The sequence below is a fragment of the Vidua chalybeata genome, chromosome 1, assembly GCF_026979565.1.
Source record: "Vidua chalybeata isolate OUT-0048 chromosome 1, bVidCha1 merged haplotype, whole genome shotgun sequence".
NCBI classification, from domain to species: domain Eukaryota; kingdom Metazoa; phylum Chordata; class Aves; order Passeriformes; family Viduidae; genus Vidua; species Vidua chalybeata.
Window position 1 is genome coordinate 124,100,185 of NC_071530.1, and position 19,534 is coordinate 124,119,718.

Here is a 19,534-nt window from a genome sequence, read left to right on the forward strand (position 1 = left end):
TACTGGAAGACATTAAAGTTATCTGCACTTTGGAATGGCACAGGTTAATGATGTGTTTAAAAAATGTATATGAGTTATAAAAAATATCACATTTTATATCAGAGCTACAGTTCTGTTAAAACCATGTGCATGTCTGAGCCAGAAAAATGGCAAGAACCAGCCTGTCTGATAATGGAAACTGTCACTGTAGTAATCTATCTCTGGTCCCTTGATTGAGGTACTCCACAACAGCTGAATGATGAAAACAGAAAAAGTTGCATTCCTTACCCATTCTTTCCTAATTGCTTGCTTTTCCTGAACCATTTTGAGCGATTCCTTTCCTTGATGGTGTGTCAATGGCTTGCTTTCAAAACATGGGGGTATTTCTGCTAAAATTTGCTTTCTGGAGAAGCTCAGTATGAACAATTGTCTGTAATCTCAGCACGGAGGTGAGGAGAGGGAATTCATCATGTAATACCAGGTACAAGTCCAGAGAGGATCTGTGTCCGGATGAGAAGAAACAGTAGCAGAACTCTGATTTCCATCGCGAAGATCGGCAATATGCAAGGTTATGTCATTAGTCTCCAAGCATGATAAAAAAATAGACAGCTTGGAGTAAAATGACAGTGTCAAGTGTCAGTGGGTGGTGCACGGCCAGGTGATGCATGACCAGGAAGTATTTGTCGAGCTGACATAAAGGGATAAGGGTGATGCAAATTTAAGTCAGCAGAAGCCTCTGAAAACATCACAAGGAAAAACTAAATAAATGCCTCTGTTCCAAATACACATGGATGACAGTGAGATTCAGATAAATAAAATACTGGCAGCCAGCTCTCTCACACCCTGTTCTAGTAACCCAGTCTTACTGTGCTGGAACAGAACCCGTAGCGTGATTCATACCTTGGGAAGATGCTGTTTTATCATAGTAGGTTGCGTGACTAAACCACTGCCATTCTATTTCATTATATTTGATTTGCATCCTCCCTCAAGAGGCTGTTTCACCAGACAGCACCTGTATTGCCTGCAGCACTTGCAAAGAGGTGTCACTTATACAGAATTCAGGAGAGGTCTGTTCCCCAAGAAGTTTTCCTACAGAGTAGGTCTGTGACTCAAGGCATTTCTTTTTTCATATCTGTGACATTTTATCCCCCAACATCCGTTGCCTCTCCTTCTCACACCATAAGCTCTTTGGCAAAGGGTGTTTTCATCTGACAAATTTTTACAGAAAGTAGCACAGATCTCAGCAGGGCCCCCACATACTCCCACAAAGCAATGAAAAGATGACCTTAAGAGCATACTGGGAGGCAGCTGCCATCTCTGATAGCCTAGTCCTGGGTGTTCTGCTGGTTTCTCTGCTTGAGACGCCAGAGGAAACTGGAGTGCTTAACACAAGGACTCGAAATTTCACTTCCCACCAGTGCTCGGTTCTGCACCAAGCTGCAGACACGCTGCTGCTGTGGTGGCGAAGCCTGCATGCTGCTGAGGGAAAGTGGGCTGCTTGCAGGCTTGGCAGCTTCCAATCTGTACCTCACTCCCCCCCACCCCATACTTTAGAAAGACACTGAAGAAGTTCCAGCTCCTTTGCACGTCCTTCCCTGGTGCTTCAGCCAGCGTGGCCCCAGAACCAAGCCAAGCACCAGAGGAAACAGCTGGGCTCAGGGAGCTCCTGAGCACTACCTGTCCACTTCTGAGGGAAGGATCAGCAATCTGGGGTTGTCCTATTGCAGGGAGGTCCTGAAGTAAACTCAACTATGCTGATGTTAGGGAAGGCAAGTACAGTTGGTAGCCCCCATCACAGGAATGCTGGGACAAAATAACTTGCATACAGCAAGACTGGCATGTTGAGAAGAGTCTTGGAAATCCTTCTACTTCCCTGGCCTTCAGATATGTGCATTAGGACTCCTGAAAACACTGCTTTTTAGCCTGCATGTAGATGGACGTCCTGGTTCAGTGGTGCCTACCAGGAGGGATCTTCAAATCCATGTTAATGGAAACTTTGGAGTGAAATATCTGGCTTTTTAAGCCATTTTATATGTAACCTGTCTCAGAAGTGTAAAAGAGATTAATGTCTCTGTCTTGGTGAAAGGGTTTGTCACAACCCTTCAGGCATATAATACAAAAGAAATACATTACACACCATGAGTACTAAATAATGGCAGGCAAATCCACGCATTCAAAAACTCCAGAGATAGAGGTTTTGTTTCTTAAATCATTCATGTAAGACTCTAAGTGATAGATCAGAAGAGAGGGATTTTTCTTGAGAACAGGAAAATTAGTGATAGAATCAAGCCCAGAACAATGCATGGAGAATCCTTGCTACTTCTCTAGCAGGAATCCTCAGCTAAAAGTAAAACAGATTTTTCTGTAAGGCATGACAGAGCCAAACTTGCTACAATGCCAATCAAAAGAAGCTGTTTGCCCCAGGTGTAGGTATGTAACAAAACCAACAACAGTTCTTGAGCAGGTGAGGTGACCTTTTTGCTTCCAATGAATACAGGAGACAGTGGATAGCAGAGTGGTTCCTGGCTGGGGCTGCCTTAAAAATGTTCAGATTTTGATGTTTGCATGACTTTCACACTTACATGATAATCAGAAATTATCTGTGTCTCTGGCAGCCTCTTAAGAAGGTAGGTGTAAGATCAGCATCTTAAACATCAGTATCCTGCCAAATCATCTGAATAACAGGGTTTGAACTTCTGACTGCACAGAAATTAAACAGTCATGTTCAGTTAACCAGCAGGAAATAAAGCTGTCTTAGGACTACTGTGGCCTTTAAATTCATTCTTCACTCTTCATCCTCCCCATTGTTTTCAGAGTCTGTTTTAGTAACTTATATCCTTTCCTACACAGAAAGCTCTGTGGGAAGAAAAGAGAAAACTGAGGGAAGACAGATGGGATGTAGAGGTACAGAGGGAAATATGGTGAAGAGATGCCTTATAAAGGCAAAGCAGACTTTAAAGAAGGCTGTGTTTTCCCCTTGTGGAAAAAAAAGAAAAATCTCTGGACTTTTTGTTTTGAAGTTATCTTAAGTTCAAAGAAATTTCAAGAGGGCCACAGTCCTCTATATTACTGCAGGCTCCTTGGCCTTCCCCTCAGTCCCAGAGGACTTTCGGAACTGAACTGCCAAGGGCTTCTTCATGCCAGCATGATGCATGGGCTCTGCAAAGGGGTGGCTCAGAAGAGAGTGCAGCATCTGGCTCTGCCACTGCCATGGACCAGTTTCTGCAGAGTTGAAGAAGGAGGAGCTAGGCCATGGCTTTCTTGTCTTGTCTTCCCATGTTTCTGCCAGCACACAGTGTGATGAGGCTGTGGGGCCCTGAGTGCACAAACAGGCTCTGAACAGGCACATGTCTGCTGTATTCCTTCCACATTAGAAGGAAATATGTGTGTTTTCATTTCAGTGACTAGAAAGCACAATGTGACTGCAACAAAGCATCTGCATCAGTGTTTGTTTTGAGTAATCATGTTAAAGTTGTTTTTTTAAAATTCAAAAAACCCCCTTCCATCAAAATCTCATTTTGGAAATGGGTGTGCATTAGCTCAACAAAGTCCCATTAACTCATGTCACAGATTACTGTAGTAGTTAGGGTTCAGTGAATGGGTTTTGTCATTGTTTCAGCAGTGAAAATTACATAAATTGAAATAATACAAAATAGTAACTTTACATCTTAACATTCTGACATCATAAAGCGAGCAAAGACGTTTGACTCTACCCACGCACAGTAAGTAACAACCAAGGACATGGTACCTGAAGTAGTCCAAAAAGCCAGTCATGAGCAGTGATAGATTAGGTTGTAAAATTAGGAGCAATTTTTAATGAGACTTGTGCCACTCTCCAACCTGCATGTTTGCATACATTTGTATCCCTGCACTAGAGGTTCAAGAAAACCATTACTGGACAGTCTTTCCATAAGCAAACAGCTTCTTGTGTATCCACAGGATGGGTTTTCCAGCCAGATCCTGTGCTGTAACCTAAATTATGCTGTGGAAATGCTATGCCAGGCCTTGCACTCGATGACAGGGCTCATTGGTACAATCTGACACAGTCTTAATAAGAAGCTGAAGGTCAGATCTGTTGCTTGCATTAGGTTTTTTTTGTGTATTTGAAGAACTGATGCTACAGTGATCCCTGCCTTCACAGCCACTCTGTGCTTTGATTCCCTCCCAAACCATTATAAAGACTTTTGTTAAAAGGATCTCATGTTGGAGAGAATAAAATGTATTATATTTATGTCAAAACCCAGGAACATTAATGAGAGTTACAGAAATCAATGCCTAAAACTATTTTATTCAAACTCCCAGTTGCCACAAAGGCAGATTAGAGCTGTCCCAAGTTCTCCCTATCTTGTTTTCTGGGCATATTGTAGGAAATTCTAGAGTCACAGTTGACAGAGAAACTCACTGGTTAGTTCTTTTTTTTCCTTGTTTTCTGTTTCTTGTTACTTTTTCATAGTACCTGCTTATTCTATTTCCTAGATATAGAAATATCAAAAAAATCAGGGACAGGGGAGATAACCAAAACTCTATTCTTATCTCTATCTTAAGCTGCATTGCAGTATATTAAGAGTGCAATTTTAAGGACTTGGTCCCCAAAGAATGGCCCCAGGTGAGTGGGAGTCCTGTGCCACCTTTCTCTGTAGTGAAGCAGGTGAGCACTGTAGGGCATTAAAGCTGTAAAGCAACTTTATTTTTGTTGGGGAAACTGGAAAAGCACACATATACATAAGGTTGTGAGATGGACCTAATATTCTAATGGGCAGTGTTTTGCATTCAGAGACTAACAAAATGAGCCCCACCTATGTGAACCACCAAAATGAGATGTCACTCATGGCTGAGCATAAGAGATGGATAGATACATTTAGTGCAGCAGCTTTTGTTTTCATTCTCTCCATCACTGGTGACTCCATAAGCTTATAAACATCCTTAGGCTTCCTGACAGTGAAGATTTGCTGGTCTTAAGACAACCTAATTTGTTTAACTTAAGACATCTGAATGGGACCATCGTTCTCTGGTGGTGCTAATCTTTCACTTGACTAATTAATAAGCTTTAATGATTTCTGCAAGGTAGCTCTCTTAAATAATGGCCAGCATTAATTAAAGTGAATTCCAGGCTAATAGATCTCAGACATGCTAAAAACTAAATGATACCTAGAATCTGTACTGCTCGTGCTCCATCTTGAGTTTTAATTCTCCCAGTCCTATCTGCTTGTCCCAGTACTAGCCACCATTTTAGCAGCACTCATCATGTAACTTTCTTCAAATACCCCACCAGCTATGGGGAAACAACACAGCTGGGATTGTATAATGTCATCTTGTTTGGCAGAAAAGGACGCAGCACATTACTAAAATGGATTTGTAAAACTAAAATTGTAAATTACTGTCAACAGAGTGTGGCTGTTGGTGTTCACAAAATTATATGACTTCAAGCATTGCCTTGACAAACCAAAAGCTCTAGGACCCCAGAGGGAGCATTACCAAAACGACATTTGTAACAAACCACATTGTCAATAAGATCCATCTGAAATCCCTATGAAGGATGGGTATGATAGGTCTTCCCTATCTGTGTTTCATGCTTAATCTTACATCTTAATGCTTCAATGTCTGCCAGAGCAGAAAACTAAGCAGAATTTCAGTTCAGTCTCAGAAATGCAACTGTCACATAGGTTCCTGCAAAGGGAGCACAGGACTGAGATGTGTTATGGGTTGCACACTCTGACCATGGGCAATGTGCCAGTTTCCTTTTCCTTCCAGGTATGCAGAACTTCAAGAACTAGTTGGCAAGTGGTACTTGAAATGTCAAAATACAATAACGTTACAAATCAATGTACGTGATGGATACATATTAATGTATGTGATTAATATTTATACATATCAATGTGTGCATAAAATACATTTCTTATATGCAGACCAGACTCAGTAAGGCAAAAATAATCAACACATTTGCCTACATCAGATGTTAATTATAAGTAACATTAACACTTTTCTCTCTCCCTTCATGTGTTAAAAATAGTCTTGCTTATGAATAATGGTCTCTGCTGTGACACAGCAATCTGTCTGAGCTGTGCTTTGCCAAGGAATAAAATGTGACCCAAATTGCCCATGGCCTGTCAGTCAGGACAGATTTTCATTTTACAGTGTAAACTGTAAAAAATTCCTTATAGCTATTGGATAACAGATGAGAACAGACAGGAAGGGTTTAGTAGTGCTTTCCTTAACCTTCCTATTTCTCCCAGCAGTAAATGTAAATAAGTGGTTGCTGACTTCTAATGGCAGCCATAGCACTCCACCTTAGCAGCTTCATTCATTGGGCAAGTGAGCTGCAGCACTGGCAATGGATGCGGCACTTTTCTGTCATTAGCAGAACCATATAGGAGAGATCTGAATAAACATATTATTGGAGATCAGTATAGCATTCTGAAAGAGGATTATCAAAACACCCCAGCTGACCACACTTTGGTTCACACATCAAAGCAATCTTGGAGCACAGACAAGTTTAGTTGATAGGTATAGAAACTGGAAGGTGTGTGTTAGCAGTACGTCTACTGTGCCCCAGGCTCTAATAGTTGTTCAGACCATGGGGCCAGACTAGCCTCAAAAAAAGATCTCCAAAATTATACAACATGGGCATGAAATCCTTAGAATTGTTTCCCTCTGGAGGTCCAGTCCTGCTGTCCTTCCCTTCTTGCTCATGCAATTGTAGAACTGAAGCCCTTAAAGGGCTCCTGAAGATCTTACCCAGATGAGCAAGTAGAGCCTGAAAAGAAAAAGCATGGATGTTCACCCAACAGAGGGAGAAGTTTCACAGTTTCTAAATACAGCTGCTGAAAATAACTCCAGAAGTTTGAGAAAAGGGTGAGGTTGGCTTAAAACAATAATATTAAGGTACCTTTGGGACCTTTTCAGAAAAAAAACCCATGCATTCTTGATTTTTGAAGCCATCTGACTTAATTCTTTTCTGAAGCTATCAAACATTTAGGGGCATTTGATAGTATTTCTAAGGTTTTCTCTGCAGCTCTGAATATGAGGAGGTTCTGGAACAATACTTCTTAAAAAGTAGATGAGGTTCTGGAACAATCACACAGTTTCAGAATTTAAGACCTATGAATACTAGTATATTCACAGCAAAACTATAAGAAATGCTAATGCTGAATTGTCTTCTGGTTTTAGCAAAAATCAGTGTTCTTAATGCATATAAACATTTAGATCTTGCTGCATATAACTAAAAGATTCTGTTGCCGTCTTTTATCAACATTGTTCTTGCCTAGCAATTTCCCTATCAAAGCTTTTGTAGTATTATGATCACCATTATTTACTCCCCTTCATTTAACTTGCATTAATGGGAGGATATGTAGCCTACATGACTGCACAAGGAGGGATATAATTAGCAAGCCAGTGGAAACACATTTGGAAAATAAACTTTGTTGCAATCGCTGCTGGTCTTCAGGGGTTTTGAAAAGCTCCACTATGAGGCAGGTAATTTTTGTGCCTCTTTCAGGTTACACAAGAGGTCCTGTGCAGATTGCACAAATGCTCTGCCCTTGGTTGTGTGGTCTATGTGTGCTGCTTTCTTAACAGAAAACCTTCTTGAGATAACAGGCTTCCATTGCTAAAACACTAACCCTTGGGATTTAGGAAAGTGCAGTTACCTCCCTGTCTAATCTGTGTGACATGGGCCAGCCACTTTAATCAGACTACCAACTGGGCTAACATTACTGCTTTAAGCTTTTTCAATATGTTTTAAGGAAATATTTAAGCGAAGGAGAGCTGAACAAAGCAGGGCTTCTGCTCAGAGCTGAGCCTGATCAAGGGGGACAGATCATCACAATGTTGATGCTGGACACCAGAGGAGGTGTGTGTCTCTTCAGGTCCTTTGGCACCCTCAGCCCTTAAGTCTGCAACAGGAAGAGCAGTGTTTGCCACCATGGAAGGTTGTTTGGTTCCCAGGGCTGCAAAAGCCTCCAGAACCTCTGTGACTATTCAAGCCAAGATCTAGCTATGGTTGAAGAAATCTCTAGGGCAAGTGCAGACTAAATCAATACCACAAAAAAACAAAAAGTAATTCTTGTGAAGGATGAAAAGTCATCCTAATTCTGCCAGTGGCCAGAATTAACTAAGACAATTATTTTGCCTGCATATTTTCAGTACAGCTATTGCACTGAAGGAAAGAGAGCAGGGTATGTTCTTATATTTCTCCTGCTGTGTTTTGCAGATGGCAAGATGGGGGAAAAAAAAAATTAAAAAAACACCTTTCTCTAATCATTTAAAATGCTGTTAGGAAGCAAAATATGTTCAATATCAAGCAAAGATAAAAAGTATTAACAAAGGCCCCAAAAGGCAAGATTCCTAGGATGCTGCTTTGCATGCCTTTTTCTACAAAGATAGAAAGGTATACATTTTAGCAGTGATTCAGCAGATCTTGTACAAGATTCTGCTTGTATCATCAATGGCCACGTCTTTAACACACTTTAGCCCAGTGTCTGTTTTCTCTATGTTTAGCAACCTGCCAGGGTTTGATGTGCAGCCACTCCAGAACCTTGCTGCTGCTGGGAAGAATGCAATTCCAGTGGTAGGGGTAGCTGGCTAGGCAAGCCGTCCTCAGGGGAAGGTCTGGAAAAGCACACCTGTGTGCTTGTTGGATGGAGGTCTAAGTGAACAATTTGTTATGTTTATCATTATTCATAATTCAACATATATCAGATGGACAAGATTTTTCTCTTCAGAAGATTTTTGAGGTATTCCTCGCAAGTTTTCAAACCAAAATCGTGTCAAGACCAAGCTTCTGTGACAGCCTAAGTTCACTGAAAGCTAAGTCTTCAGTACCCTTTACCAATGGTTTCTGAATAGCTATATCTCCTTTAGGTGAGTTATTCAAGGTACATGATTAGAGACCCTTGTGCAAAGCTTAATTAAATTAACTAATCCTCTACTGGCAGCTGGAAATTTTTTCTTGAACTGTGGATTATTCAAATACCACCATACTGAGAAGCACCCAAAGGCTCTCAAGCCCTCATCAATCTCAGGTTTCTTTCTGAGTAGGAAAAGCAAAATCAAAAGCCAAAAGAGAATCCGTGAGAAAGGCTGATTGAGAATTTCATTTGTATCCACAGTTTGAAGATCAAAGGACCATCAACAACAAGGGCTAATTTGGTCTAATCTGTTAAATCTTTGAGTCCCACATATTTTAAGCCATGTTTTCACATGCTGGCAGCAAATGAGTGTCTGCCTCTGTAGATATGATTTTGATAATAGCAGGGATTTGTGTGTGCCAAGATGAATTTTGAAGCACCCTGCCTTAACATCCATGTGTTATGGGCTGTGGGCAGTGGGAAGGGTATTGCCCCAGGACCCAGGAGAGCCAGCTCTAGTCTGGGCTCTGTCAATGGCTTGCCAAGTGACCATGTACAAGACTGTTTTCTTACTTACAAACAATTAGGAAGGGTGAGCAGAGCACACTGCATCATGATTATGTATTACTTTGATCATTTTTAGACCAGTGCTTCCTCAGTTCATGACTGGATCCTACAGGCATTATAAAGTCAGCAAAGATAGCACCATAAAGGTAAATTACAAGGGCATTAATGGCATCAGATAATATAGACTAGACCTGAATATGAAAGCCACATATTTTAGCCAGTTAGTGGGGAAGGAGAAGCTTTGTTTCAGGTAGTTAAGCATATTAAGGACATTATGGAAATGATTTGATAAATGTATCCTCATTTCTGGTTTTATTTTTAATTTTCTGGATGACATTTTCACTTGTAAAGTAATGTCTTTAGCCTATGGCGATATATGGCCAGCTTTTCATAGCTGTTCTCAATTGCACTTGGATACGTCAGAGAAACTTTAAGAGCTTCATGTCTCTCCACCTGCCAGGGGAGAGTGGAGTCATGGCACTCTTCCAATGCTAAATGCATTTCCTGGTAGCCAGATTCACTTTCTATAAACCAGAGAGGACTGCCTGCATTATGCCCAAGGCTGAGGTCATGTAGAAGACCAGAAGCCAGTTCTGAGGATCTCATTTGTGATTTGATAAAGGTTCAATGTTTAGAAGAAATAGCTGAAAGTAAATATTCTGGAGAAATCTGCCAGGGAGTAGACTTTCTGGTCCCCAGCCACTCATCTCAGCTCAAGATTCACAGAGGAAGGAACTGGGGAAGTGAAGCATGCTAACAAGATCTCTCCTTTTAGCTTACAAGGAAAAGATGAAGGAGCTGTCCATGCTCTCGCTGATCTGCTCCTGTTTTTACCCGGAACCTCGCAACATGAACATCTATAAATATGATGGTGAGTGATGTTTACTGGAAATCATCCTGCATGTCATAAAATGTGCTAGTGCTGGGAAACAACTCAGTTCTCCTTGTCCATAGTGTTAGTTAATGAATATTTTGCTGATTTAATAATTTAATTGCTGGTTTGGGCTGTTACTTTCTATGGAGTGCACAGTACCCATGATGCTGGATATTGTTCTGGATAGGAGCTATCTAAACTTTTTCTCATACTGAGCTGTTCTTTGCGTACTCCCCATTTGAGAATTACAGCTCTTCATAGCTGGCATAATTCCCAAGAAAATAAAGAAAATATGAAAGCATGCCTAAAAAATTAACCAGCTTGGGCATTGCTTGCAGGGGGTGTGAAATGGCACAGAACCCAAATAAGCTTCCAAAATTGCTGTAAATTTTTATCTTTATGAGATTAAGGTATCATTAAGCAATTACAGATAAAATGAAATGTACTCCTGAGAACAGTTTTCAGCCCGTAATCTGCCATTGCATTTAAAATGCCCAAGGCAAAGATGCTAAATCATTTGTTTGTGCTTCTGATCCTACTCTGGTATCAGTGCTGCTTCTCTCCTCAATACTGCTGGTGTATTGAAGGACTTACAATTTCCCACCTTATTGTGCAGATATGGAAGTGAAACAAATCAACAAACGTGCCTCAGGCCAGGCCTTTGAACTGATCCTAAAGCCACCATCTCCAGTCTCAGAAGCACCACGAACTTTAGCTTCTCCAAAGAAGAAAGAACTCTCTCTTGAGGAGATCCAGAAAAAGCTGGAGGCTGCAGAGGAGAGGAGAAAGGTATCTTTCCTTAAAAAAAATTAATTAAAAAATTAAAAAAGTAATTAGGCATGATTTAGTGTACAGTACAGCAGTCAAGTTTCTTGTCTGTGTGCTTTCCATTGCCATCACTGACTCATGGTGTCTGCATAGACAAAAATCATCAATATGTTTAAAGAAATGAATGAGTTCATTGTCTTTCAACAGCTTGCAAACAAGCCTCACTGGTTTCAATGCTGGGGAGGCGTGCATCACAAAATAGACATAGCTTCAGACAGGGGCCAAGTGGGCTCAAATGCATTTGTTTACAGTGTGAACATAATGAATGGTTCATTCAGGGCATCTGTAGCAGTTGCTCAAAACAGTGAAGTTATTGTGTCTGAGTTTAAGAGATAGGTGCACGTGCTTTCTGCACTACCAGATCTTGACTCCTCATAGTGTCCATGGAAATTATTCACAGGATCTGCATAAGGCAGCTAAGATGTCTTATTTATGCAATATAGAGGAACACCCTGAAGAGAGTGAGTTTGGGATCAGTCACACATGCTTGAATGAAGACAGTAGCATAGCACAGATGCTAAGTGGCATTTCTAGCAGTTTCAGTAGTGATGGAAATTGGCTTTCTAGGGTTTTCCACAGACTAAGTCTTCCCCTCTTTATGATCCCACTCATAATGGTAAAGCTCTGTTTCATAATCACGAAGTTTGTCACATAGCATTTGGAAGAGTTGTTACAACTTTTCACAAAGGTTGGCACAAAGACTGGCACAAAGGCAGCTGGAAGCATCCTTTCTTTTTACTTTTTACGAAGAGAAAAAGACAAACTCCAGATCAGATAAGTCAGAGGATGACAATGAGACACTCACCATAACCAGCTTGAATTGCCAGTCTGGAAATCATCAGTGTTCTATATATGCCCAGCATTTGTGCTGTGTTGCACAATTTCAGAAGAATCATGACTGGCTGCAATGACCACAGAAAAATTAAAATTGGTAATATATTGTCCTGGTTAATTCATGTTTCTTTTTGATGGCACACAAAAGGAGAGCCACTGAAGCTTTAGGATCTTAGGGCTTTCTGTGTCCTTCACCCAGGAGATCAATGTTATTTTGTGGCAAATCAGCTTGCACAGTTGCTATTGCACAGGCATTAGAAACCCCTTCTACCTGCCCATGGAGTCCCTGGTAGAGGGTTTCTGAAAATGAAACAAGCTTATATGTCTCTTAAGTCTTTATCTTTTAAACAGTGTGATTTCTTGCTAAAACTGTGATTTCTTGCTGTTAACAGAACTTTTGCTGAGGTCGTCAAAAATGTATACAGAAGTTCAGGTACAGCATCTTTGCCACAGATAGCATGTGGATCAGATCCAGGAAAAATAATTCCATTCTCTTTCATTCCTGTCAGGCCAGATCAGGGTCACTGCCAAGAACCTCAAGGGAATGGTTACTCTGGTGTGTGGTTTGTTATGTGTCTGCTGAAGTCAGTAGATCTGGATTACTGACAGGTCTCTAAAACCTGGCATTTAGTTTGAATTTGCAGTGAAAACTGACTATTCTGGACCTCAATAATTTGAACAATTAATCTAGATAACTGCAGTGTTGCTACTTTTGTCATTTTTGCTGGCTTGCTAACAATGACGCTGTGGTTCTAGCACACACTCATTAGCACTATCGCTTCTTTCAAACAAATATTTCTGCCAGAGCATTCATTTCAGTAAGAGGACATGACTGTATATCAAAGGAATTTCCATTTGCACTAGCACCTGCTGAGAGGGGTGAGCTCTCACTCAGCCAAGTTACAATAATCCCCAAAAACTCAGTCTGTGAAGTTCCTCTGTGCTGAGTACAAATGCTTGAGTAAAGATACAGACACAGAATGAAATAAAAGCAATAAAAGGACTGATATTATGCATATACTTGGTGGAAAATACAAATTGAATGTTTCAGAGATTTCATTCCATTGATTTCATTACTGTTCATTTCTTCCTAAAGAAAAACTCATCATGCAATAGATTGGTAATCAGTGATAGCAGCACAGACACCTGCCCTTCCTTCCCCTTGATACTATATTCATTTTGAATGAACATATAACTGAGTTATTTTAATAGACAAGATCCTCCACATTAGCATTGCAGCAGAAATTGCCGGGAAAGGAACAAAGAACAGAGCAAAATGTTTCTTTACATCACTGTTAAAATCCCTGGTGTTCTCACATCTTAACTATTGACTTCATTTTTGCCCCAAAAAAAGCATAGTGCAGAGAAGAATAAAAAAGCAATTAGAGGAACAGAAAGTCTTCCATAAGAAGATAAATTAAACAGTCCACTTTTGAGCTTGGAAAGAGACTACAGATGAGAGATAAAATCGAAATCTACAAAGTCATGAATGGTAATGAGAAGATGAATAGGAACAATTATATTCTGTTTCACACAATCCACAGGGAACAAAACATTCAAGGGAATTATCAGACAGCAATTTCGAAAAGGAATCATGTTTTCATGTATTGTTTATTCAAGGTATATTTGTTATCACAGACTGTTTAGAAGTTATTAAAATATTATTTAGTTAAAAAATATAATAGCAAAATTGATAGAGCACTACCTTGTAGGAAATTATTATGTGAATGGAACTTGTGACTCAGAAAATATGGAACTTGCTGACTGATGAAAGCTAGAGAGATTTGCCCAACTTCATCTAGAGTTTCCCTCATCATCTTCTTCCACTTTCTGCTGCTAGACAAACCAGGCAGACTTTTTCTAAAAGCCGGCATGGCTGTTATTACCATATTTTTCAATCTATGTACAAAGCTGTCAGGCATGGCCATTCTAGATCCTGTCCTTCCAGCACAATTCTAACTCAAATCAAGTATAACTAATGGATGAGAAGTGCCTTCTTGGAAAACAAGTTGCTAATGAATTTTATGCTGCTTAGGAGTTAGGTTCTGCTCTGTTAATTAGGCAGTGTTCATTAATAAATTTTCAAACTCATGAGACCATCTAGAGCAATACATGCACTTCAGCAGTCTCCTGCTTAGGCTTTTTCCAGTTTGTCATTCTTGTTTTTTTCCTTGTAAGCTTTTACAGGACTCCTTTCCGTTTCTTCCCTTTTTTCTCTATCTCACCTGACAGTCATGACCATTTGGGCTAGTTACAGATTTGTCCTTTCCACTTACAGAATCCTCTTTACAGCATGTCACTATTATATTTTTCTTTTTGGCATATGTGTGCTATATTTTCCTACCTTGGTGGATAATCAGCAAAACCTTTTCATCCTTCTCAGTTAAGAAATTAGTGCACTGTGACCTTGTATGCAGCAGAAGTTTTTCTTACAGAATATTTCACATTTATCAGTTTTTACCCATTGGCCTTGAATGTTCAGCTGTTATTATTAGTGGTGTACAGACTTCAAAATGCATATGTCAAATTATTTATTTTTATTGCCTATATTCAACTTACTTAGTAGCATTAAAAAAAAGAAACACTAAAGGGATGTGCAGTTCTTCTAGACTTTGGATTATAGAAGAGAAAATTGTATGTAATTAAATCCTTTTAACGGCTTTGTATTGGGATGAAACTGAATCAAGCTTATCCCTAGAGCTTAGTGTAGCAAAGAATGCAGGAAAACAGTCTTTTTTTTTTTTTTTTTTTCATGCTGTTGGATATAGACTTACAGCTTCCTGGGTTTTTAATGCTGTTGGAATGAAATGCCACAAGACAAGCCTGCTGTGCAGACTGGTCTGGGCCAGGCTCACTGTGCTCCCCACAGCAGCAGCCAGCCCAGGGCACCTCTGCCAGCATCAGGACCACACTCAGTGCTGGGCTTCAGCATCCAACACACTGCCCCTTTGAGCCAGCCCCACAGCCTGCCCAGAGGCAGCTCTTGATACTCTTAATCCATCTCTGCTCTGGCCATCCATGCTTTACTGCTCTGTACAGGAGGCTGATGGGGGAAAGGCTTTGCTAGGGCAGGGAAGGCGGCAGAGCTAGGGGACAGATATTCCTCCCTGGATATTGCATGGCACCTACAGAACTGCTGCTCCAGATGACAGACAGAGAAGGGAGCACTCCTTCCCTGTCAGAAGTTGAGCTTTCTTCTTCTACCTCATTTCTGTTACCCTTTCCCACCAAATTGTAAGGTGAGAAGGATGGGCATGAGGATAGGCAGTGCCCAAGACATAAGTCTCCTGCCTTGCCCATCCATTGATCTCCCTTTCTAGTGCTGCTGGCCCTCAGCTGTGCTTCTGTGGAGAAGTAACACAGCATGGAGCATTTTTCCATGTAAAGGTTCCAGTAATAGGTGTAATCAGCACCAGAAACAGATGTTTCTGTCACCATAGTGTGTCTATACACAGTGGTTACTGTAAGTAACCACTGGCCAAGTAACCACTGTCCTAAGTAACCAAAACTCCAAGAAACTTCACAGTTCCTCATCCAAAACCACATGTTAGCCTATGGAATATGGGCCTGTAGGAAGATGTTTCCTACCAACAAGGAGAGAATTTGGTGTTAGGCACCATGGTCTGTCTCAGAGCAAATAGAGCCGTGAGCATACATCCCAATGCTGGCAAACATTCTCTCCCCACTCTGCCATGGGCTCTGCCACTAATGAACAACCATAAGACAATTTGACATTGATCTTCATTAACTTCATAATGCCAGGCCTCCAACTGCAGCAGACCATGAGGGCAGAGGCTGAGGTGGTACTTCTTACATGCCCCCAACACACCTTGTTCACCCCCACAGGTCATAACCATGAGAGCAGCAGTTTTGTGCCAGTTGAGGAAGAGAAAGTGAGTTTTCTTGAATCACAACATGGATGAGCTCTTTTTTTTATACTTCACATCCCAAAGGTTGTACAAAAATAAATTTTAAAAAGAAAAATTTCACCAAAATTTAAGCAAAATTTTTCATCATCTAGCCTCACTAGAAGCAGAGCTTCACCCATAGTTACAGATCACATGTCTCTGACTCTCCTGCCAAGTAGGCATTTCTGAAAGAAGTCTAATTTGAGACCATTCCCATGTTTTTACATGGAAAAATTCCAGCCTCGGTTCCTTCCCCTGAAAACATCAGTACTTCAAGTCACCATACCAAGGCATCACCTTGGCATTTACATTGCAGTAGAAGCCTTTCCTCCTGTCTTCATAATCTGCTCCATTAATACTATCTCTTAGATACACAGTGTATTGAAGAACACCAACATTATTGCAGCTTCTTCTGAACAACTGCATTGTAAAAAAAAAAAAAAGTCAGTGAACAAACGTGTTTTGAAAGAGGAGCACTCATGACTGGTGGTGTGTCTCAGACACCCTAGTAACTAAGGGTACTAGTATCTGAGGTTGAATGCATTCAAGCTGAAATTTCCAGCTTAAAAGCAGTTGTGTGAACTCATTTCTTGTTTAAGAGCAATGAAGGATTAATTTTATGTCCATGTCAATTACTTTGATATTTGGATATATCTGTCAAACAAAGATAGATAGATGTGAGAAAATAAAGCAGCTCTTACTCAGATAAGGAGAATTTTCTTCATGTGAGTAATAATTAAACAATGTATTTCCAAAGCCAATTTCCATAACTAATTTTGCTCATGAAGTGAGTGTTTAGTAGTCTGCATCTATTTCCAGACATCTAGGTACCAGATGTAGATTTCCTTTTGAACCACTCATCTCTGAAAACTGAAGATGCACATGATCCCTTAAAAATATGACATGAACATCATAGGAGTTTGCCTGCATTTTTAGCACATCAGTATGTTTCTTGAAGCAAAGGTATCTGTACCAGGACTATTTTCCAATATTTTTATTCCTCCGTATTTAATTATTAACAAATAAATATTTTTGTTTCTCCACATTATTTTGTGGCCTTTTAGTACCTTAAGGGGGCTTGTAAAATGGAGGGAAAGTGATTTTTTCCAAGCACAGATAGTGATAGAACAAGGAAGAATGGTTTTAAAGTAAAAGAGGGGCGATTTAGATTAGATGGTAGGAGAAAGTTTTTTAATATGTGGGCGGTGAGGCAGTGACACAGGGTTGCTCAGAGAAGCTGTGGGTGCCCCATCCCTCAAAGTGCCCCAGATCAGGTTGGATGGGGCAGTGCACAACTTGGTCTAGTGGAAGATGTACCTCCCTATGGCAGGGGGGTAGAACTGGATGATCTTTAAAGTCCATTCCAGTCCAAGACAGTCTATGATGCTTTGATTCTATGATGTAACATTAGATGCTGCAGCTGGAGCTGCATTGGTTATGCCTTGTTATATTTAAGAAGTCTTCTGACTATTCCCCCTTGAATATTGCTTTTTGTTTTCTCCACAGTTTCATATTTTTCTCTCCTTATTAATCTTCTTTATCTTTCATCCTGTTTACAGCCTTTTTTTTTCATTTTCTCACCACATCTGTTTAAGAAACACCATAAGCAGTATACAACTGTGTTAGAACTATTGAAAATTTGAAAACATCCTTTCCAGCACTTCAAACAGTGTTGAAAATAAACTTGAAATAAAAACCTCCTATGTATGTTGGAATCCTGCATCACTGTGGAACTGTGTGAGTCCAAACACAGCCATTTAAAAGCCAAGACAAACAACAAAGGGAGTCTATTAATCCCAGCTCCCCTGGGTATCCGTGGTCATTCATTTACCCATTTCTGGATGTGTAGTAGACTTTGAACAGACAGGGTGGCCAAGTTCTTTTGCCAAATGGGTTGGAAACAGAAAATCATTTGACAATCCAGTACAAATACATAGCAGGCGCCTTCCAGAATTGTCGTAAGGGGATTTCAGAATGGTCTGAGCACCAGGGAAACAGGCAGACTGACAGCTGGGGTACAATGCCATTAGAGAAGAGACATCAGTCTAAATGAGATTCTACCCTGTGGATGTTTTGTGGCAGGGAGGGGAGTTCCTTTATTTTTAGCCAGTCCTGGGTACCAGTGATTTTCCTGTCTCAAAATTCATCACAATATGCCATTAAAGACATATTGTAAAGGGAAATCACATTAGGGGTATGCAGTCAGTTCCTGAGGCCTGGTTCAGCTTTCAAGCAGTCTTTTTCTGGTGCCAACGCAATTTGCATCCAGTAAATACTGAATTAGAGTATAAGGATTTTCTTCATCATCCTGAATTATAGGACAAATTACTTTTGAATGTACTGTCTGCCAGCACAGCATTCAGAAATGTGTGTACTTTGACATGGAGCTCTAATTTTTCACTGTTCTCCAGGATTTATGATAAAATGTCTTTCCAGAAGGCAAAGAATTTGAATGGAAGAAAACAAATCTTGAAAAATGGGCAAGTGCCTCAAAATCTCAAAGGCATTTTGCTACCTCCATTGAAAGCAAATGCTCTTTTAAAAAATGCTTCTTATATGCATAGTCCAAGTCTTACTTTTTATTAGTGCATGGCTATGTTCTTGAAAATTGTTTTCCAAATCTGAAAAGGTCTGATTTTATAACACATTATATATGCATATATAAACACCATGAAATGTTAGCCTTTCAGATGAACAAGTCAATTCTGAAATGTTTCGTGGGAAAGGACATTACAATTAGTCTGATGGTGTCTTTTCTATTCAAACTCACAACAGAAATAGAAATGTATTCTCAGATTATCTATTATTTTTAGATCATTTAAGCAAAGTGTTTGCAAAATTCATATCAGCAAACAAAATTTAATGATCATAATTTTTCCAAAAATAGATGACAGATTGATGTTGAGTAGTAAGTTAAACAGAAAATGCAGAATAACTTCACAAGCAATAATCAAACTGGGCCACTTAGGTTTGTCCACAAGTGGGAAAGAGAGATGAAAATATTTAATTATTTCAGTTTTACATTGTATCAGATCTCTTAAAATAACTTCGTTACATAGTAAAATAACCTACAGTTAAGAACTGTTAAATGCTAAGTATCTAAAATCAAACATTTTGTTTCAAAATAAACTACTTTTATTATATTATTATTTAAAATTTTGATATTTTTACTAAATTTTTGGGGCTTTTATGATTTTTAATTGCTCTACAAATTTCCTTCTTCGCCCAGCTGTACTTATCTTTGGCTCATCCTTCTTCCATATTCCACCAGTGAAATTCCCTCTACTTTTGGCTGCATCTAACTGAGGGGCTTTGTTCCCACTTGCAACATCTTTCATCTGGCACAACAGAGTCAAAGACATGAAAAATGCTTGTTCTATTACTCTGTTCAGCATATGCTGTAAATGAGAGAAGAGCAAGGAAGAGTCTCAGGGAGGTACTGGCCTTTCCAGGACTCCTAACAGCTCCAGAGATCAGTTTGAGAAATGAGCCTGTACCTACAACCAGGCCAGAGGTGAAACTCATTAAATTATAAGGATGCTTGGAAGTGGCTCTCTCCTATGATCCCAAGCAGGCCATTACAGCCTTTCAAAGCCAGATGTGTTTTACTCCAACGTCTTGCTGCAAGATGTTCTGGCCTTAGCAGCCTTTTCTAGTATCTGCTTTATTTGCCCTGTCAGTGCATTTGGTTTTATGCA

General features: G+C 40.0%; 1 protein-coding gene across 1 annotated transcript in view; it reads left to right on the plus strand.

The window, feature by feature from the left end:
- The window catches only part of STMN2 (stathmin 2), a 38,405-nt gene that overhangs the window by 14,286 nt on the left and 4,585 nt on the right, over positions 1-19,534 (plus strand). Inside the window, exons 2-3 of the mRNA XM_053964203.1 lie at positions 10,168-10,263; positions 10,883-11,055. Coding sequence (XP_053820178.1) covers positions 10,168-10,263; positions 10,883-11,055 — 269 coding nt within the window. The remainder of the gene's footprint in view (positions 1-10,167; positions 10,264-10,882; positions 11,056-19,534) is intronic.